At 37.8% G+C, this 23,588-nt stretch overlaps 1 protein-coding gene across 1 annotated transcript in view; it reads right to left on the reverse strand.

Annotated features, from left to right (window-relative positions):
- Positions 1-7,574: 7,574 nt before the first annotated feature.
- LOC126377776 (trypsin-7-like) overlaps positions 7,575-23,588 on the reverse strand; it is a 34,077-nt gene continuing 18,063 nt past the window's right edge. Inside the window, exons 2-6 of the mRNA XM_050025599.1 lie at positions 22,822-22,961; positions 13,669-13,796; positions 13,242-13,497; positions 9,333-9,479; positions 7,575-7,954 (exon numbers count right to left, since the gene is read on the reverse strand). Of these exons, the coding sequence (XP_049881556.1) occupies positions 7,799-7,954; positions 9,333-9,479; positions 13,242-13,497; positions 13,669-13,796; positions 22,822-22,926 (792 nt within the window). The 5' untranslated portion in view covers positions 22,927-22,961 and the 3' untranslated portion in view covers positions 7,575-7,798. The remainder of the gene's footprint in view (positions 7,955-9,332; positions 9,480-13,241; positions 13,498-13,668; positions 13,797-22,821; positions 22,962-23,588) is intronic.

The raw sequence follows: 23,588 nt of genomic DNA on the forward strand, positions 1-23,588 counted from the left end.
TGGCCGCCATACGAAGAGGGACAGTTTCGAATAAACAGGACACGGAAACCACGCGAAATCTACTGTATCTATATGTGTGCGTGAGTGTGTATGATAGCAGCTTCCACTGACAACCACATGTGTGTATGTGTGTGTGTGTGTGTGTGTGTGTGTGTGTGTGTGTGTGTGTGTGCGCGCGTGTGTGTGTGTGTGTGTGTGTGTGTGTCTCTGTGTGTGCGTGTGTCTGTGTGTGTGCGTGTGTCTGTGTGTGTGCGTGTGTCTGTGTGTGTGCGTGTGTACGTGCGCGTGTGCTCGTGTGCGTGTGCGCGTGTGTGAGTGTGTGTGTGTGTAAACATGTTCATCAATAATAATTGTGATCACTACTAATCATATATTATTATATATCAATATAAATCAGAAAATCTGTCTGTCTGCATCCTTGCTCAGTCTAACCATCACTTAAAATCGTAAAATAAAATAAAATTTTTAACAAAAAAAAAACCGACTTCAAACGCAAAACTAAAAAGCAATAAATAAATTTACTTCGCACAAAGTAATTAGTACGTATTTTCAATTAGTTAATTAATTTTATAAATCTGAAGTCGGTGCCAAGTAAATGCTACAACAACCCTACTACAATATCAAATTACTATGTACACACAATATTGTTTAATACCTATATCAAAGCAATTACAAAACAATGTCAAACAAAAAATTACAAAACAATCAGTATTGAAAAATATAAGAATCGGTACTTCGTTGTAGCATTTCCTTGGCACCGGCTTCAGATTTATAAAATTAATTAACTAATTGAAAATACGTACTAATTACTTTGTGCGAAGTAAATTTATTTATTGCTTTTTAGTTTTGCGTTTGAAGTCGGTTTTTTTTTTGTTAAAAATTTTTCATAGATAACAGACAGGCATCTTCTATCTTTTTTTTAGGTATAAATGATGACACTTGTTATCACACCCAGGCACAACACATCTTCCACCCATTATTATTCTTATTAAAATAAAGAGAAGAAATATATGTAGGTAGCAACATAATTATATACCATATCTGATCCAAATATTAAGCAGCAATTATTTTTATGCATGCCTATGCTTTATACTCTTGACTAATTATAATAGGAAATAGTTTATTGTAATGTTAAATCTGTACCACGCCTTATTTCTCATGCAGCATTTTTTTCCAGGCAACCTTTGGGTACAGGAAAATTTTGTACAAATATAATAATAGCGGGGTATAAGCTGCTTTTCTTATGTATATGTATGAACCTTTTTAGAGTTGGGTACCAAAATAGTAAAAGGAACCCTTATAGGATCACTTTGTTGTTCGTCTGTTTGTCCGCATGTTCGTTTGTCTGTCAAAACCCTTTTTCTCAAGAACGTGTGGAGGTATCGAGTTGACTTAGGTACGTCACGTTACGTTGTATAATAAAAATAACTATACCACATATCTTTGACTTATTTAAAATTATGGCCTGATAGTCAGTTCGAGATGACTGCGCATACTAGGTATGTGTTTTCATTACTCTCAGGCCGGCAGAGGATTCAACGTACATTTTACCCCTACCTTAAACACATATTTCGTAAAATCTCGACGTACAACATTAGTTATTCATACATCAAGCCAGCAAGCAAGCTAAGCGCTCAATCCTAGCTATTTATGTGATTTATGCCTGCGGGGCGCCGTTTAAAAAAACCGCCAAACAGTCGTTTGCGAAGTTTGCGGACATTCAATATGTACCACCTGGAGAACCTTCAAACTGCCTGGTCATATTTCAGGCTCACGCCTTGTATCGGAGGGCAATTTATTAATGAAATAACGGTAATATGTAAAGATTATTAGCTTTAAATTCTTGGAAGTATCGGAGTTTAAATATAGAATAGGTATAAGATTTCCCTTATAAATAGGTATTTGTGAATATATTTTTAGGGGAGATTTTACTGTCTATCTTAGGTTTTAATTACCAAGAGTAGCTGCAAGGTGTGGTACCTCTGAAACCATTCTACAAATCAAATTCATGTCTAAGCCAAAAAAGTCGTTCATTCCAGCTATTTTGAGGAATAAAACAATTTATTTACTTTTAGTGAATACTGCTCCACATCACCTTTACTGGTCAAATGCGCTAATTTTGAAATTAAAAACTTTCAGAACCAATATTGTAAAGCTATTATGAACAAAGCCGTTTGAATCAACATAAAGTTCGTTTGTTCTAGTGTTGTCGAACTATCGATAGCTTATAATCGACAGTTTTCATCTAAAAAGAGCATAAGCCTATAACTCAAAAGCTAACAATATTATCGAGAGCTATCAAAGCTATAATACCCGCGCCACTTCGTAAAGCTAGTTTTACTTAGCCTCAGAGGGGCTAACTTTAGTCTGAATAGCCGCTAAGAAGTAAAGAGGAGTGCTCGCGCAATGTCTGACTCGCTCGCACTTACGCGGTAGTAATGAGATTGTTGTTAGAGTGTCCGGGGTGTGCTATCAACATTAAATTATCGATATTAAACATTTTAATTTTCGCAGTAAAACCCACCAAAATTGTTATTTTAGTTTAAAATACACTGAAACAAGTACTCACAATCCGAGTCGTAGTATAACCCGACCGCGTTACGAAGCACTACACTAATATACGTAATAAGACGATTTTCCGTACTTTCCTAATTTGACACGATTTTATTGAATGCATATTCCGCTGTGTACGAATTTATAGCTAAACAAGCGCCAAGTTTTCGCCACATTTTTGTATCAAGCGCTGTAATAAAATGTCGACTATCGATCGGCAACACTAGTGTATTCACTCACTGAAACAGCCCAACAGCTGTCAGATAGCCACAGAATTTGTTAGCAGAGATTTATGATAGCGTATAGGCGGACCTCAGGCCAACTAACGGGCAACTAGTCAGACCACGAGATATTCCCAGCGGATGACACAAGAACAACCGCATATACAGATGTAACTATACCTCTACATATGAACAACATGGCCTTTGTTATGTACTGTGAGTGGCTAAAGTCTGTAAATAAATGGGTTATGTAGGTATTCGTTTTGATACAAGTAGATCACGTGTCTAAAGTTACCGACATAGCTCTGAAAGTTGGCAAATTTAAGTGGCAGTGGGCTGGCCACATTTGTCGCAGAACCGACAACTGTTCTAGAGTGGAGATTAGGGAAACGCAGTGTGGCTCGATCTCTGGGAAGATGGCGACAACTTGCAGAAGGTGGCTGGATACGTCTGGATACGTAAGGCTGAGGATAGGGCTTTGTGGCGCGTCTTGGAAGAGGCCTATGACCAGCGTTGGACTACTACGGGCTGATAATGATGATGATAAAGATCACGTGTAAGTATTTACTATTCGGATATTGACAAGCTAAAGAATTCCACTGGTTACGATCCGGAGCCATCACTTTTGCTCTCTCGACTCTCATCAAACTCTTAATGCGAAAGAGGGTGGCCTCGCTGTGGCATAGGACGTGGAACAGCACCAACGGTCTCCTGAAGATTGTAGCCGGGCGGGTCGATGGCCCTGTGCTTAAACACTGGGTCGGTGTCCATGTTGTTGGGGCTTCGCGCACGTTTTAGACGGAATAATTTTCTTAGAGGAAAAAAAAAAGGGAGAAATGATAATATTATATATTCCACACTACATTTCTGCCATCTAATTTAATGTTGATTTTGTGTTTTTTTTTTATTGTTACGTAAATTTTATTAATGATTTTTAATTTTAATTTCTTGTTTATAATTTTTATGTATTTGTACTTTTATTTTTTAACAATTTTTGTACTTATTTAGTGTTTATTATTATTTATTTTTTCTATGGACGTTATTATGGTCTGAAAATAAATTATTTGAATTTGAATTTAATATATAGTCGCGCTTAAATTACTTCTTTGATATCATTATCATCATCCTTGGACGCCTTGGGCGTCTATTTCAGACGATTTCATAACTAATGATAAAGGCTAAAGGATTAAGGATACGGATAAAGGCTATTTGTATAATGTCATATAATAAAGAATAATAAATACTAAGTACATATAGAACGTAAATCTCCGCCCCGCAGCAATTCGCAGCGAGCACCGAACTCACCCATCTGGGTCATTGACCGTAAGCCGCTAGTACCTAAGTAAGAGCACTTTTGTACGAAATCACCCGGATATAATGTGCTGTATGTATAGTAGGAATAATCATATTGATTCACTGTAGACTTGAAATCCAACAAGACTAGTCAAAAGATCGAAATGCTTTTTATTATGTGCGTCACTGCGAACAATCTCTCTACCCCCCTGCTCTAGATATACTGTAAAATGTAACATGATTACAATGACTTATCTTTCGTACTAAGTTGTATACCGTTAGTGTGAAAGACACACATCGTCTCCTCTCTTTCTCACAAGGCGATGTACTATATCTATGTCCTGCTGTCATTTTAATCAACCGAACAAACATGTGGCACGCAAGTTAAAAATATTACGAGTGTAATAAATTCGTTCTATTACAAATGTCATCTAGTTAATAAAACCATAATTCTTAAACGTTAGTTGTTAAGTACTTAGCCTTATTTCAGGATTCCGAATTTAGTAAATAATTATGTCTGCTATAAATTCGCAGCTTTCAAACTAAATCCCAACAGCGGATGGTTCGAGTTCAAGATAGTTTATCTCTATGGTTTTACTACATCCCCAATGACTTAAACATGGTCGCGCTTTTATGCATGTCTAATACCAAGAAATTAGTTTTTAATCCCGCCGAGCCACCGACAAACGAACCAGGCAAGTATCAAAGTAAACAGTCTGCGCTATAGTCTGAGCTAGCGGCTCTCAAACTTCACAAACTTTGCACCCCCTTGTTATCCAATTGAGGGAAATATTGGACAATCTAAGTGAAATACACAAGTTACGACGCTTTCTAAAAAGGTAAATGTACAAAAAATACACAGAGCGATTTAATAAAACTGTCAAGCAATATCTACCTGCAGCGTTCTCTCGACATTAATTCTTGGTGTACGAACTTTCAGGGAATATCTGAGGATGAATGCAAAGTCGAAGTTGTCTTATTTCACAAACAAAGTTGGATTCATTTATCTTCATGACCGCAGCGTCTTTTTTCTGCTCCCCAACATCTTTTATGTTATTCATTCCTTTGCGGGCGTTTGTAGAAGGCGAAAAATATTTTCATTCCCGCATTTATTGTTCAGAAATAATGTAAGTACTTATATCTTCATATATTTTCTAATTTATAACAAACGAACCTCTGGTATTTACTAGTAGACTTTAAAATGATTTATTTTTAATTCGTCTGATAATGATCTGCAATGAAACGGCGTAGTTGAGTCTTTTTCCTTACATATTCTTGTCGATAGAGAGGATGCATGTGCCCAGCGCCTTATAAGGTAGCATGTTTTGTTATTTTTCACAATAATTTACACAATTAGCTTTGCTAAAACGCCAGAATGAACGTGATATTTTGTGGCATCAATGAAAAAGTTTGGAAATCACTTATCTGGAGCAAGTCGTAAAGTCCACAAACGGTTAGCGCTTATTATAGATACTGAGTAACAAACAAAATTTGCGTAATTAAAGGTAAGAATCTTTAGATTCGTAGAGCTTTAACAATGCGAATATATGAAAACCTGAGTCGGTTATTGGGATTCTAGAAATTTGATAATCTCTGAGAACTTGTTGAGATTATGTACTACTATAGCGAATAGCTCTTTACTAGGAGCTCTTGAACCCTTATTGCTTTACTATTGTTTTGACGTTTGTCTAGCTTATCACATTTCATGTTAAAAGGAGAAAATAGCACTTTATTGTGTTCATCAAAATTCGTATTATACAACGTGTTAGTGAGGGATAATTCAGACCATGATACTGAGTTAATATCAAGTGGAATTTCCTGTCGGAAAATTCATGAAAATTTTAGTGTCTTTTTTAATTATTTTCCGTTCCATACTTTTGCGACGGAAAATTCCACTTGATATCAACTCAAAATCATGGTCTGAATTATCCCTCAAAGTTTTCGTTACGATGTCACTAACAACCTGTATATTTGAAGCGAATTGCTGTTCGAAAACGACCATAGCAGCGTACCGATGGTTGAACTCCTACACATTGATGCATAATTGCCGATACAGGTAAGTTCGAAAGCGACATACTTAATTAGACATATTTTTTGTCGTGACTTATTGTAGATTTGTTGTTTATAGCTTTAGTTATTTGGGGAGCGCTGATGGCCCCCTCTCACACGGAGGGATCACATAATATCTAATAATATGGTAAATATTGCTATTATTCTGACAGCTGTCATTCTAGAAAAGCTATATTAATATAGTATGTAGGTAAGCGTGTTCGATCATCATTATCTCCCTGGCATTATCCTGTTTTTCACAGGACCCGCTTACTTAACCTGATGATTTGACAGGTCCGGTTTTTTACAGAAGCGCCTGCCTGTCTGACCTTCTAACCCGCGAAGGGAAAACCAGCCCAATACAGGTTAGGTCACATACCTCCGAAAATGCATTTCTCGGGAATGTGGGGTTTCTCACGATGTTTTCCTTCACCGTTGAGCAGTTGATAACCATTTATGATCCAAACATATATTCGAAAACAAATTCGACAATCATTGGTTTAGGCCTATGCTAGATTCGAACCTGCAACCTCAAAGTGAGAAGCAAGCGTTCTACCAACTTGGCTACCACGGGTCCAGGTAAGCGTTCGATCAAGGACAGATTTATTATTATAAAGTTAATGAGTTAATTATTCTGTTTTCTTTGTTAAAGCTAAAACAACTAGTAATAACTTTTCTATTTATATTTCACTTACAAAATATAATTAATCATAATAATAGTAGTTAATTTTAATTATTCTAAAATTTATTTATACAATTTTTTAAATTAATATTTATAAACCAGTAATGAATTAACTAACCAATAGTAGTTAATTAACTTATTGTTATGATTTATCCATAATTAATGATTTTTTACAGTGATAATAGAGAATGGTAATAATTTCCAAGGTAAAGTAAGTCTCGTAATTTTTCCTGAAAAATTGAAGTAAGTGAATGGGGGTGATAGGCTGCTCACATATCTGGTGACATGGTTTATATCATGTCTTGTCGTCTGATTATTTGATTGTGGCTCTGCCCATCCGATTAGAAATACTGAGCGCGATTTTATGCATGTGTGTATTTATTTGTGTATGTATGTATAAGGAGTAAAACAAGAGCGGGTCACCCTCTAGCGTTTTGATTACTCACCACCGCTGGGTGTGTATGTATGTGTGTAGCTGGGTGTGTATGTGGGTGTGTATGTTTGTGTATACATGTATGTAGGTATACATATAATGTATACAGTGTGTCAGTGACGCCGTAACGTAAACTTTGTGGGATGATATCAGACCATAATTCTGAGTAGGTATGGATATTAAGTGGAATCTTCCGACGCAAAAGTACGGAGTTGAAAATAATGTAAAGACACAAACATTTTCATGAATTTCATGAATCTCAAAATGAGTCTAAAGCATCCCTCCCCCTCAGTACTCGTTACGGTGTCACTAACATCCTATATTATGTGTGTAAGTATATGTATGTTTGCAAATTCGCTGACAGCGGGCAGCGGCGGTGTTTGGCGAGTATGAAAGCGGTAGGGTGACATTCGCTTGTTTTAGTCCTTAACCTAGATCACAGTGGCAGCGGAGAGACAGCAGTGACCATGAAGTGTCAATGACGCGCTCGTGTTTCATAGCCACCGCCGCCGCTACTTCGCTGCTGGGCTGCCCGCTGGCATCCGCTTCGCAGCCTTAGATGAGGAATTACAGCGGCAGGCCAGTGACCATGCGGATCCAGTCGCGAGCTAGTGGCACGTTGCTGTAGACGCCAGGTTGGTTGGCCACAGCACAGCCCACACCGAACGACACTAGCCCCAGCAGCTTGTTGCTCGCACCCACGGCCGGCCCGCCCGAGTCACCCTGCAAGGCCACCAAACAGATAAACTTTACTGGAAAAAAACTTAAAAATTGTTGTGCAAATCTGGGTCCATAATGTCCATATTATGATTATGACATGCAAAATCTAAGATATTTAAAATCTGTCTTCTTTAGGTAGGTATATATCGGCTAATCGCACTTAAGTATGTTTGTGAATTTATTTATTCCACTCTGTTCAAATTTAAAAATATCTTTATTCGGTAAACTCAAGTACGTAATATAATTACATTTTGAATCGTCATCTTTTATATAACGAACGTCTTATCTGTCTAAAACTACTGCAGCGTCTCACAAGCTGTATAGCCGGGGAAAGAAGCTGCAAGAAATCTCAGCACAGGGCCTTAGACATTCTTTTTTTTTTAAAGTAAGGTTATACAAATTATTAATTTGCTTGCTTAATATCAGTTCTCGGACAACTAATCCCATACATTCATATCTTATAATAACTTTTTTACCCTAACCTATCGTCATTAGGACGTGGTAGCGGATCATAATGAAGTGACTTATTGTAGATTTGCCACAAATGGCATTAATTACTTGGCCGGAGATTTGGACACTGGTTATCATATCATATACCAGTGCCTCATAATTCGACAACAATAAATCAATAGATTTTATGTTTGTATTTCGGAATCTTATTCTTCTATCGTATGGGTTGTGAGGTGGAGTACCAACTTCATCAACCCTGGCGTTAGAATTTTGGAATGAATCTTATTTTCTGAAAATGGACAAAAAAATCTGAAATAAATGATGTATTAGTTTTATTTATTGTATATGCCTATTACATCCAAATCGGATCAGCAGCTTATCCGTGAATAGGTAACAGATAAAGATACTTTCCATTTAATATACTAGCCTTCTGCCCGCAACTTTCTTTGCGTGGACTTCGGTTGCGGATCACGGACACATTTCGTAATAGTATTTATTTAAACGCCAGGAAAAACAAATTAATTAAGTAAATGTTTTTACCTTATTAAAAATTAAATAATCATATGTCGACCCGATCAATATAAGTAAGTTCGTGAATCATTAAAATCACTTTTAAAATATACTCATTCGTCTCAGATAAGTACCCTAGTAGCCGTTGGTCCCGGTCACTATTTACTGATGTAAGTACGTAGTCGTTACATAAGCCATGTCAGGGGCCTTTGGTGGTTCAATAATAACCCTGACACCAGGGTTGATGAGGTTGGTAATCCACCTCACAACCCACACAATAAGAAGTGTACCCTATCCAGAGACTGATAGCCAGTATATTTCATACGTTATATTTCACGTGGCACGAAAATCTACCGTACTGGCATTAGCATCCAAAAGTACGTTTTACAGTTCAATAATGTTGGAACAAACGTATTTTTACCTGGCAAGAGTCTTTGGTCCCGTTGGGGAATCCTGCGCAGAACATCCTGGGAGAGAGGTCCCGGTACTCCCTGCTGGGCACGTCCCGGCACCACTCGCTGTCCAGGATCGGGATGAACACTCGTCTGAGGTAGTCCTGCATACGTTCCTATCGTACACACAAATATTACATTAAGTTCTTACTACTAATTATTAACCCCCTCCGCTTGATTGTGGGCCTATGACCAGCAGTGGGACATTTAGAAGCTACTTACAGTAACGTTACTATTAATTATTAATGATATATTGTGCTTCTGTTTTACGTGGCACAACATTTGTTCATTATTAGATGATTAGACACTTTTGACACGAGGAAATTTTGAATTTGCATTTATTATAAACATCATAGAAGCGAAGATCTGATTGAAGGAAAGAGAGGAAGAGGAAAACCAGAAGAGCATACATGGAACAAATTAAAGGGAAGGCGAACGTCGTGTCTTATAAGGAAGTCAAAAAATTGGCTCTTGACGGACAAGAATGGAGAATGCTACACCTACAAGAGCGTGGCTCTTAAATTAATGATGATGAACATTTGTTACAGGATAAAGCGACAGTGATAGCCCTTCAGCGTTCTTTCTTGTCGAAGGTATCAATTAGTAGAAGATGCAATGGTAATGGTTGATGGTGTAAAAAATGCACCACAGTAATGAAGTAGGTAGTTATAGAGAGACACTTTCAAAAACTCAACCTAATATCATATATATTTACTTACATAACATACTTATGCTCACGACTACAACCCAATTGGGGTAGTCAGGAGGTACATCCATCGCAAGATGATCCATACACCCACACTTATATACTTCACCAAGCTTTCTCTTAAACCAACGTGATAGGTCATATTATATTTCAATTTTAAGACAAGCATTGATGAATAATAATTTGTCACAATTACATTAGAAATAAGAATATTAAACATAATAATTATAAAACTTAATTAAATAATTGAAATAAACTCACCCCTTTCTGAAACAATAAAATAAATTATGATTAGAAAATAATTTTATTCGTACACATTTACTTATAAATAATTACCTTTAATGGACATATCCCAGAATCTTTTCTTTTTTGCTTTCTTTTCTTTTAAGTTATAACTGGATATTTGCAAAAAGACTAAAGATTCTAGGATATTTTTGCGTTAACGGTAATGACTTCAACCACCGGTGTTTAATGATCTGCCCTCATGAATTTCTCCTCAGAAAGGCTCCTGAATATCTATCAGATCACTTGAACTTGACTATTCTAAACCCGTTATTATGGATCGTCGAACACCGCCGCATACGATTATAGTACCTAATCACCCATTGCCCTCCAATTACTAGGTTCAATATAAATTATGAAAATGTGATTACTAAATAAAGACAGATCTAAAGCTAACGAAAAACATTTTCTTTTTTCTATTTAACTTATTTATGAATTAAATCAAGAAAATCGTAATAATAAATACATTTTGTCACGTGTTTTATGACGTCACAGTGTGCTTTTTCATAAAAATTCCACAGTAATATCGTGTTTTGACGTTTAGTAAAAAGTAACTGATTTAAAAAAACTAATTGGAAACTAGGTAGCCTATGAAACGAACTAAAGGACGAAATAGAAAATAAGAGCGAAAATACTTTGTTCTTTAAAAAAGACCAACAGGCACGACTATGAACCCACGCCTCACCGAAATTTATGTTAGACCAACGTGACAGGTAGGAAGCCGTATCGCCAATCATTACGATCAAACCAACTATCTGAAACAGTATTTTAACACAACGGTCTCTGTGGTCCAGTGGTGGAGCGTTGGACTCACGATCCGGAGGCCCCGGGTTCGAATCCCGGTGCGGACATATTATAAAAATCACTTTGTGATCCCTAGTTTGGTTAGGACATTACAGGATGATCAACCGATTGTCTGAAAGTAAGATGATCCGTACTTCGGAAGGCACGTTAAGCCGTTGGTCCCATTTACTACTTACTGATGTAAGTAAGTAGTCGTTACATGAGCCATGTCAAGGGCTTTTGCGGCTCAATCAGAACCCTGACACCAGGGTTGATGAGGCTGGTATTCCACCTCACAACCCCCACGATAAGAAGAAGAAGTATTTTAACAGTCATGAATTGAACCTTAGTAGGTAAATTCTGCACTATATTCAGCGTACAGAGTATCCTTTGAGCTAGGTAATTGTAATTAACAGTTAATATTCAATGTTGTCTTTGCGTTTGAGCCGAGCCGATTTCAATTAGCTTCAAGATGATTGATGACCGCAATTACGTAAGTAGTTAAAACTGATTTCTGATTACGTCACAGCTCTGCCATGCGTCATACTGTCCAAACTGTGATTTGGATCGAGAAGGTACTTGTGTTGGCGAGTTCTCAGTATATTGCTAAATACATTACATAAATATATAATATGCACCCCATTGCTGAGCACAGGCCTCTTTCGAATTAATCACAGCTTTTTTTTTTTGTTTGACGTGACTTATTGTAGATTTGCCGCAGATGGCATTAACTACTTGGCCGGACAAATGGGGAGCGCTGAAGGCTCTCAACCGGTACAACGTTTAAGACAACAGGCCTGAGGGTGCCCAGTTGGGCGCGAACCTCGGCTCAGGGCGTCGTCTGAGAGGAAAAATATTTGAAAGAATTAATCGACCCTAGTGGGTCGATAGCGATAAGCGCTGAATGAGGGAAATCGTCGACCACGCCGGCGGGGTCGGTATCGGGGTCCTGAAGTGTTTGGTGTCGCGAGCTGATTAGCTGCCTCTATGGCTAGAGTAATCGGGTCGTCGGGTTCGTATATTACGTCCTTCGGACGCCGATACTTTTCAGAACCGTCCCTAAGCGGGATATATTCGGAAGCCGCAACTACCAGGGGAGCAGGTTATTTGTGGCGTTGAGCCCCATGTAACAGGGGGTGAGTCTATTCCATTAGACTGGCCGCAAACCCTGGAAACCACGTGAAATCAATTATCTATGATCTAAACATGAATTCAAGCTCATAAAGTCGAATCCCGGTGGGGACATATCACAAAAATCTCTTTATAGATCCCTAGTTTGGTTAGGACATTACAGGCTGATCACCTGATTGCCCGAAAGTAAGACGATCCGTGCTTCGGAAGGCAAGTTAAGCCGTTGGTCCCGGTTAATACTTACTGATGTAAGTACGTAGTCTTAACATGAGTCATGTCAGGGGCCTTTGGCGGCTCAATAGTAACCCTGGTTGATGAGATTGGTAATACCACCCACACGATAGAAGAAGAACGAGGCGAATTCAGTGGAATTCGAACCCATGTCGCAACGAGGCACCTAAGTCACTCATTCTCCAAACAGAGTTATCACGTATTTATCTATACAGGGTGTTAGTAACATCGTAACGAATACTCAGGGGGATGATTCAGACCATGATTCTGAGTTAATATCAAGTGGAATTTTTCGTCGCAAAATTCATGACTTTTTTTAGTTTTTTTTTTTTTTAATTATTTTCAATTCTACACTTTTGCGATGGAAAATTCCACTTGATATTAACTCAGAATAATCAACTGAATCATCTGCCTCAGTATTCGTTACGATGTCACTTACACCCCACACAAGTACATACGGTAGCCATACAAGTAGGTATGGGTGTTAGTGACACCGTAACGAATACTGAGGGGGATGGTTCAGACCATGATTCTGAGTTGATATCAAGTGGAATTTTCAGTCTGAATATTCCTAAAAATTTTTGTGTATTTTTTTTAATTATTTTCAATTCCATACTTTTGCGACGGAAAATTCCACTTGATATCATCTCAGAATCATGGCCTCAACCACCCCTCAAAGTTTTCGTTACGATGTCACTAACACCCTGTATGTATGTATAGAAAAAATAAATAAAAAACCGCTTACCTTATGCCTGACGTGTCCCCACCCGGTAACCGAAACAAAGTACCCGGGCACAATTTCATCGGGGCTACCGATGGCAATGGGGCGGGAGCGCGGGGTGACCGGTATCGGCGTCTCCAACATGACCAGCTGGTAGTCCCAGTCGTGGTTGCTAGGGTCTTCCGGCTGCCACAGCGGATGGATGAAGTGAGCGCAGATGTAGTACCGGGTACCCCGACTGCGCTGTGTTGATCCTGCTACTATGAACTTCTCTTTCGTCCTGAAAGTATGTTAACCTCCTAAGGCCGAGATTCCCAAACACAATGCACACAAAAGGACATTCGATCGAGTTTAAGTGCGTTCTTCTTCAGTCGTGTGGGGTTATGAACTGGATTGATGAGGTTGGTTATTCCTCCTCACAATCCACACGATAGAAGAAGATTATACTGACTTGCAGTGCGCGGCTGTGAGCACCCACTGTGGAGCGATGATGGAGCCGCCGCAGTACATTCCGTATAGCACGGTGTAAGGCGCCTGCTCGATCGTTATCTGGTTGCCGCCCACGATGCGGAAACCGATCTAAAACATGCACCAATACAATTAAAAATCGAAAAAATATTAAGGTAAATCGATGTGTAATCCTTAATCCTTAAGTTGACCATATTGATGAAACGTCAACGTTTAATGATACATCAATCAACGTTTGGCCATATCGTTAATGTAGGCGGTGTCCATGCTATGTGATGTAATAAAAATGCAACACATACATACATACTTAAACTCACGCCTATTTCCCACCAGGGTAAGCAGATACTATAGGATAAAAACGCGAATAGTCGGTTAATTTACTTAGGTTCAATATTATGTACTTATTCGATATGGAAAATTGTACAATTACATTGTTTCATCGATTATAATATCAATCAAGTTTTAAATATAATCGACACCAGCGCCACTATCGGTGGATAATTTTACTAATTTTACGATAATATAATTGCCAACGTTTGGCCATATCATGAAGTCGCACCCCCCGTGGAAAAACGCAGTAAGTGGACTAGCGACATTTTTTTTTTATTGCACCATTCAATTCAGCGTACACGAATACACCTTCTCACAAATTTTCATTAAGATATCAGTAAAAATGAAGAAATTATTACAAAAACAAGGAAATTGTGCAACATTGATAAAAATATTTTTCCCCCATAATAAGAAAGTAAGTATAAATACGTGATTTTTTTTTGGTATTTTCCCATATAGTAAAGTCATAATAACACTTACTTCGATTTTACACGAAAGTTTTTTAGGATGGTCGAGTCGTACGTAAGTAAACGTACTGACATGTTTCACGACATTATACGACACGACAGTGGTTGTACGTCTAGTTACTTCGTTATTCCACGAATGTTTTAGCGTTACTATTTGTTGTAACTCCAGCTACTTGCCTATTCTGCGAATCTTTTAGTGTAACGGTTTGGTGTAAATATAATCACGTAGTTTTTTCCAAGCAAGGTTTGATATTACTATTACGTTATTTCATTTATCTTCATTTTTCGATGATATATTTTACACTATACTCTTCGTAAATATGAATACAACTCTTTTAAAGACAATAATTTGAATCATTTGTCGTGTTATTCTAATTACCTGCAAATATAGACTACTTATTAATGTCCTAAGTAAATATACTTACTTATCACTAGCGTAAATCCCTATGTTTTATTTGGTTACTGTACTTACGCCGTGCCAGCGGCGGCGGGCTGCACACTCAAAGAGAGGTATTAGAAAGATATTAGAGAGGTATTACATCTATCCACCAATTTTTCGTCAATCTCGACTTTTTATTCAACCAAAAATCGACCCTATTATTACTGTACTGTGATCGTTATTTGTAGGGTCGTATGCTGATTGTGGTTTTACCACGGTAAAACCAAGATCACCTATAGACAAAATGATTGCCGACGAAGTTTATAAAAAACGACCTTATTATTATTGCACTGTGATCGTTATTTGTAGAGTGAAAGCTGATTGTCTATTTGTGATCGTAGTTTTACCACGGTATTCCGTCAGTCAGCATACGGCCCTACAAATAACGATCGCATTGTAGTAATAATAAGGTCGATTTTTGTTAGAATAAAAAGTCATGATTGACGAATGTTGGATAGATGTAATAATTATCTCTCTATTTAATTTGTTCATGGTGGCTACTCGAAGCGTGCATATCTTTGTGTGGAAGTAAAAAACCCAAGGATTATACGTATGCTCAACTTGGACAAAATCGAAGATGGTGAGTTATATATTTACTTATAAATAGACTAGCTAGATTTTAGGTACCTATTACCTTACCTACTTAGTATATTACTATTTATTAGACTATTAATATTATAAATATTTTGATTTGTAAGGTTTACACAGAAGCAGATCCTACCTACTTACCTACCCTACCTACCTACCTACCTGACGACCTACTTGACGTAAGTTGGTTTGGTTAATGCGTGATGATGATTGCACTGCTCTGTACTAATTATTAAAGTAAACTAAGCATGCCTATGTGCCTATTCGGTGCTTTTAATCTATAAACTAACTACCTATTTAAATTGGGGTGTGCCGTTTTTGTACATTCGCTATCACCTGGCATAGCACCTGGTATATGAATAAAATAAAGATATTTGAACAAAAAACTGTTACGTGATCAACTGTAGTATTTCGGCTTGGTTGTGAATTATCTACCTAGGTATATAAGTTAACTTTTGCAAAAACACCCTTGATTTTATTATTAACGCATTGGTATTGGTACTAACCTTCTATTTAATACCTAAATAACGATAAAATATCTAGGTTTGTGTCTAATTTTAGGGTGATTTGGTAATGGGTCCTTTTTATTGCTTAACGTCTATTATGTACCTACCTACAAACAATGTATTTAAACCATTATGTTACAATTAACAGATTCCACTAATACTGCAACCCAATCCAGTACAACCCAGTGGAAGCATGACCAGAAATGCAAAAATATTTCAAGAAACTATGGGATATCTTCTCGTCGTAGTCAACATGAGACACATTCTCTTGAAGGTTCGTATGTACCTATCCGTATCCTACTAAAGTTCTTCTCTCGTGTGGGTTGAGACAATAATTGACTGACCTCATCAACCCTGGTATCAGGGTTACTACTGAGCCGCTATAGGTCCATGACATGCCTCATGTAACGACGACATACCTGCATACTTAATTAAGCCGCAACCGACTGCCTAACGTGCCCTCCGATGCACAGATCATCTTACTTTTGGGCAAAAAAATAATATTAGTACCATTTCTGATTTACGACTTGGCCGGGAAGCTAAGCAGCTGAAAACGTTCCATGTTTTGTATGCCGAAATATCCTTTCAGTATTTGTATTCTAGATTGATATAGGTATTTACCTACTAACCTGGAAGCGGCGCGTGGTAAAGTTTCTCTGAAATAGTCAGTGCCTGTGTATTTATGGTATAATTATTCTGTCATTTTCCTCTTATCATAACAACCACAGATATATTTTTGATTTGCTTAATGTAGTTTTTTCTAGAGTTATCTCCTATGCAAACCAACTGGCTTTTATGGGGTTTTAGCCAAGTTGCAAACGATTAAGTACGTAAAACGACAGGGACAGACCTTATCAGTCAATCACATACATTTTTATCACTGACACTGTCGCTTTTCGGATACGTTGGAAAATTGGCTCATCTCTAAGCTTACTATAATAGGTATTAATGGTTGTTTTTCTTTTAAGTAATTTATTATCGTACTTAATAGTTTTTTTATATTTTGTCATTTGCAGGTTCTACCGAAAAGCAAAGAGGGGGTGATCGGAAAGGAGCAAAATGTTCAAGAAAACACTTAATGACTAACTGTAATAACTGAAAATGAAGGTTTTTCTAATAAAGGCAAGTGCCATACCGTATTAATATATTTTGTGATTATGCATGTATTAATTAATAAACGTTTTAAAATTAAAAGTTGGATTTTAATTACAAATAGAAATAACTCCCTGAAAACTAAAAACTCATGCGGGTCAAACGGCTTTCGGCGCAGCTAGTAAATAAATATATTTTTTTTAATACAAATTAGAATAAACACTTAATTTAACACTGATTTTATTTGTTTCAATATACAGGGTGGCCCAAAAGTTCACGTTCAAAATGAAAAATTTGATGGAGGGGCTCATTAGCTACCAGAAACACCCCCGTGTATGTTCAGCGATTATTTACGGTTTAGGAGATATGACCCATTTTACACCTTTTTCTTGATTTTCTATCTTACTTCAGAAATCATCATTTTGTCGCTATCCCTTTCTTAATAATTCTAATTTTTTCTTTCTAATTTCTAATTATTTTGCTTCATAACTATGCCTAAGTATGTGTATCGCTAGGTGAAAAAATAAAAACAATCGAATGAAAGATAAAAAAGTCATTGGAAGTTGGAAGTCAAAGTGAGAATTCGTCTAAAATTGTTACAGTTGTAAGTCTTCGCCGAAGAATAATAAACACATGAGATTTTCATAAACCCTGAAAGTGTTTTTAAAAACTGCTCCATTTAATAGGCTTTTAGACACATCCAAAAAAGTACCCTTAATAGGGGCATAAAACTAAGTAATTAGCCCTCAAAGATTGCAAGACAGACAGATTTTATTTTAGCATCTTATAGTATGAATCATCAACAGTGTTTGGGGATAACTTTTTCCTTCATTACAATATGAATACCAAAAGTGAATGCAAGTTTTGTCTTCAGACTGTTGCTATGTCTACCCTGTTAGCGATTATGAGCGTGATTTTTTTTATTGAAAATGTGTCTTTGACCACAAAGGTAGTTAAAGGTTGTTAAAGAACAACGTTAGAAAGAAGCAGCTACCTACATTGTATGAGAATGTAAATTTTTCCTTCAAATCTGTCTATCTTGCAATCTTTGAGGTCTAATTATTTAGTTTATTAAAAATTTTTAAATTAAAAATTAAAATTTCTTTATTTCAGATAACAATGATCCATAATTTACATAATAAAACATTCAAATATCTTAAAATAATAAATATAATAAAATAGAATTAGATAAAACAAATAAAATCAATTAAAATAGAATATCAACAATACCTTCTCACCGGCATCGATACAGGCACATGTCTGTCGCAGCAATGCCGGAGATAAGGACAGTCCAGCCTATCGCCGATCATTTGCAGGATGACATTGGAGCTGGCCCGCACTCTGCGCACCAGGGACATGCCGCGGGCGCGCATCGTCGCATGGAAGCAGGCGGTGCGCGCCGCCGCGAACATACCCGACGCGCTGCAGAACCGAGGCAGCCCCAATATCACCCTGAACGCATTATTGTACAGGATGCGGAGGTCATTGTAACAGCGGTTAGTGTAATTCGCCCACAGGCTGCAGGTGTATAGTGATGTACAATACGCACGAAAGAGTGTAATTTTAACCTCTGGTGTACATCGCGCAAACCTGCGGGCTATCATATTAGCCCTTACAGACAGCGCCCTCCGCTCCCGCTCAATATCCGCATTGTCACTGAGGTCAGCAGTAACTATGTGCCCCAGGTACTTAAACTGATATACCCTCTCCAAGGGCGTACCATTCAGCAACACCGGAGGAACGTTCTCTGGGCATTTATTACCCGCCTCAAAGACCATGCACTGGCTTTTCCTAACATTATATGTTAAACCGTGACCACCTGCATACTCCTCACAAATCCGCATCAGTCTTCTCAAACCGCAGACCGACGCACTGAGCAGCACCATGTCGTCAGCGTAACTCAGATTATTAACACAAACGCCATCCACATGGCAGCCGACACGCGTGCTGCTCAGCGCGGCGATCAGCTCGTTCATGTAAAGGTTGAACAGGGTCGGAGACGTCAACCCACCCTGCCGCACTCCACACTCGAGTCGATACGTCTCCGACACTTCCCCTGCCCATCTGACCATGTTGGACTGGTGCGCGTACCAATACCGAAACATATTAATTAGTTCCTGAGGTAGGTTTATGCTCCTCAACTTATCCCATAACAAGTCATACCGAACCAAGTCGAATGCTTTGGACAGGTCAAGGAAGCAAGCATATACAGGCGTCTGACGGTCTGTGTAGTATTTGACGGTATGCTTAAGACACAGAATTGCACTCTCAGTAGATAATCGTGGTCGAAATCCAAATTGATTATCATGTAGCGATACGTACTTATTTAACTGTGTATTAAGCAGCCCGTCAAAAACTTTTGCTACAACAGTGGCAAGAGAGATAGGTCTGTAGTTAAGTTTGTCGGTAAGGTCACCTGTTTTATTCTTCACCACAGGCACTACCACTGTTTTCATGAAGTCGGCTGGTAAATAGGAATGACCCACACAAAGTGAATAGAACATGGCCAGCACTCTGGCAATGTGCGGCCCGGCGTGCTGCAGGTGTTCGATGCTGAGCCCATCGTGGCCCGGGGATTTACCTCTTGCTATAAGCTTTATAGCTTTATCGACATCTTTCGCAAAAAATTTCGTAACCGGTTGACAGTTCATTTCAGCATCAAGCACCCACCCCCCCGCCGGACCCAATGGCGAACTGACCGAAAAATGGTCCTTCAGGATATTCGCTATGTCTTTGGGGTCCTGGACATCGTCGACGCTCACAGGAAGGCCAGGTGCCACATTCACCTTGCTAGTATCTTGCCAAAAACCCCGAAAGTTACCTTTCGAATGTTTTTCAGCAAGCGAGTCCATTCTTATTTGGTGCTTATGGTCTTGACACCATTTTAATCTAGACTTAAAAACTCGCCTACTATCACACATCTCCTGATGTACTATGCCAGTCTTTGGCCTACCGCACCTCACCCACTCCATAAACCTAGACCTGGCAGTCCTATGAGCCTCGACGACATGTTTGTTCCAACCCACCATGCGCGGACCAACCCCGCCCTTCCTTCGACTTCGTATGTCGTGCGGCAGCAACCATGTCTCCTGGAGACATACCACGTCACACGACTTGCACAGCTCTCTTACGCCATCGACGGATCTTTTTACACCCTTACAGTTATAAGTAGCGAAACGATAAGAACCACTATCCATTTTGTAGTGAACTGCCGCCGTCCTCAGAGGTTTCTCGTTTTGAGTTTCTATATTTGAAATGGACGAATTTCCTAAATATAATGCCCTCCGGCCATAAGCTTTTGTCCATAAACATATGTAGTTTTTCATGACTTACAAAAAACTTATATGCATTATGATTTGTTTGCCTTTTCATTTTAATTTTTTCAAGTACAACAGTTTCTTGAGTCTTACTTAATATGTAGCTTATTATATCGACTTCTTGCGTTTCTTTATGTATATTACTTATAAACATAGGTATTTGACGTACTACCGCTTTAAAGTTATTCGTACTTTCTTGCTTTGCTGTACCTATATTTCCTCTATATCGGTAATGTTTATTTTTCTTGCGTTGCACTGTTTGCCATTCTTGTTCCAATCTATTCATAGCCGGAACTTTTTCTTTTTTCGTACTCGATCCCATTTGTTTATCATTTAACACATGAGGAATAGACGGCGAGCTCGGCGTGTTAACAGCTGAGTTGCGTGACGTCAGCGGCGACCGGTCATGCAGCTCCGGTTGACTCATCGCGTCAGCTGAGTGTGTTCGTTGGCCCGACGACACGGTAGGTAACAAGGTGATATCTCGCGGATTTTGCACAGACACCTCCGTTTGTTTATTTGAATTATTTGCACTACCGGACATTAAAATTGTTCTATATTCTGGTTTATTCTGTATATTTGAAGAAGCAAGGTTTTCAGTGTCGTTCAAAGTCGAATTATGAACGTTGGATAGACCTATTGGCCCGCTATCTAAACACCATCCGCCTCTTTTTTCATTAACATTGCACCCAGATAATCGTGCCGGTATAGCCGTCTTGTTCATAAATAATTCACTTTTTAGTTCCTGTAGCTGCTGCTTCGAAGCACAAGAAGACTGTAGGCAGTTAATATCCTCTTTCATTTTTAATATATCTTTGAGTAGCTTGGTACAGTCAAGATGATCAAAGGTAATCGGAGGCAACTTTTCTAGCTGCCTAGCGACAAAAACGGGGATGTCATCTGGCTCCGTTGTTTTAAAAATGTGCACAATATCACTGAGATCCCGATGCGCTTTTCCTTCTCCTTTACGCTGAATTTTTCTTCGCCCAGTTGGAAGTGCATCAAATAACAATGACTTCGATGACTTGATCTCATCACTTGTAAACGTAGATGAACACAACCGAAGTATCGTTTCTTCATCCATTATCGATATCTTATTTTGAATATAAGACAATAATTCGTTTATTACGATATTACACTCGGAACATTTTAATATTTCCGACGACATAACGACACGTTAATTAGGCGCCGCTCGTTGCTAGAATCGTACGCGTACGTTACGGATAAGCGCGCGCGCGAAACTTATTGCTTCTATTAAAGGTACTTTTTTTGATGTGTCTAAAAGGCTATTAAATGGAGCAGTTTTTTAGAGATACCTACTTTCAGCGTCCATGCCAATCTCATGTGTTAATTATTCTTCGGCGAAGTTTTAACAACTGTGACAATTTTGGTCCAATTCTCACTTTGACTTCCAATAACTTTTTTTTGTCTTTGATTTGACTGTTTTTATTTTTTTACCTAGCGGTATATATCTTTAGACATAGTTGTGAAGTAAAATAAAATAATTATTAAGAACGGGATAGCGACAAAATGATTATTTCTGAAGTAAGGTAGAAAATCTAGAAAAAGGTACAAAATAGGTCATATCTCCTAAACTATAAATAATGGCTGAACATACATGGGGGTGTTTCTAGTAGCTAATGAGCCACTCTATCTAATTTTTCATTTTGAACTTGAAGTTCTGGGCTACCCTGTATAATGTATGAGCATACATACTTCTACATTCTAGACTAACCCCTGCAACAAACAAGTATTTAAAGATACATACAATTATTTTGAGATATTTCCTTATTAAAAAAGCAATTTCTATAGTTACACTATCAAAGATCATTTACTTTCACGTGGAACAAATAGGTTTCTCAACTTACGCAAAACATGTTGTTAAAATTTTTCGTGTAAGAACGAAGTAACTAATACTTACAACATCCGAGTAAGATGAAATCGGAAGGTGAACAACGTTGTAGGTAAAGTTACAACTGTCAATGTTGTTTGCACTACGTAATAATAAAGCAGTATCTGTACTTACAACGGAACGTTTGATTATAGTTTCGTGGAATATCTACGCAACCGTGTTTTTTTAATTTTTTTTCAAATATACACAATTAATTAAAAATTAATAAATGTGGGTCAATCCGGGCTACTTTTTGCTATTATTTTCTCTTTGAAGGTTATTTCCAGGACTTATAACTAATTAGTAGGACAGTTTTTTTTAGCTCCTGAAAAGTTGATAAAATCAACTTACTGCGTTTTTCCACGAAGGGTGCGAAGTAATCATGAATGCATTTAGTTGCTCATATCGTTAAACGTTTTGTGTTCATGAAATACGACCATTTCATGAAAATGATCGAGCACATCATGAAATGAACTGGCCACGACATGCACACTGGCAGTACTCACGCTGGCGTCCATGTTTGGGTTGAGGTCATTCTCCAGCGCCTCGTGATGGTACTGGTAGCTCCTCGGCGGTACATAATTCAGTAATATCAGGCTGTAGTAGTTCATCACACATATTGGACTCAGGAGACCATAGTATGTACCTAGAAGTAAAGATTAATAAATATAAAACACCTGCATGAGCAAACTGTGTAATTAGGTTGGACTACATTCAAAACAATTACTACTAATTGTAGTTCACATCACTACATAGTATAAAACAACGTACGCTTAAATCTTTAAAACTACGTAACGGATTTTGATGCGGTTTTTTTTTGTAATATATAGTGATTCAAGAGGAAGGTTAATATTTATAATAACATCCATTAAATAGTGGAGAAATACTGTTCTTTTTGAGGTTTTTAATGTGATGTCGTAAATTATTTAATTTTTTCCTCAGTATTGCACCCGAGCGAAGCCGGGGCGGGTCGCTAGTTAATAGCTAATGCTGACTTTGAAAGAACATGAGGTCATGAATATATCGCCAATTTTGGGTTAGTCGGAGGTACATCCATCGCAAGATGAACTCAGAACTTACTTACAATTCAGGAAGATTTTTTGCTTTATATTTTTTTCTTGCGAATTTAGATGAGCAAATAAAATAATGTAAATTTAAAAAATGTCTAATACTTACTACTTTTTTAAAGTTAAGGCAAATTAAAAGCAATATAGATATTATTATATACTTCTTACTTTTATAATTATAACAAAACACTGAGAATCCCCCAAGC

Source organism: Pectinophora gossypiella, chromosome 24 (genome assembly GCF_024362695.1).
Source record: "Pectinophora gossypiella chromosome 24, ilPecGoss1.1, whole genome shotgun sequence".
Taxonomy (NCBI): domain Eukaryota; kingdom Metazoa; phylum Arthropoda; class Insecta; order Lepidoptera; family Gelechiidae; genus Pectinophora; species Pectinophora gossypiella.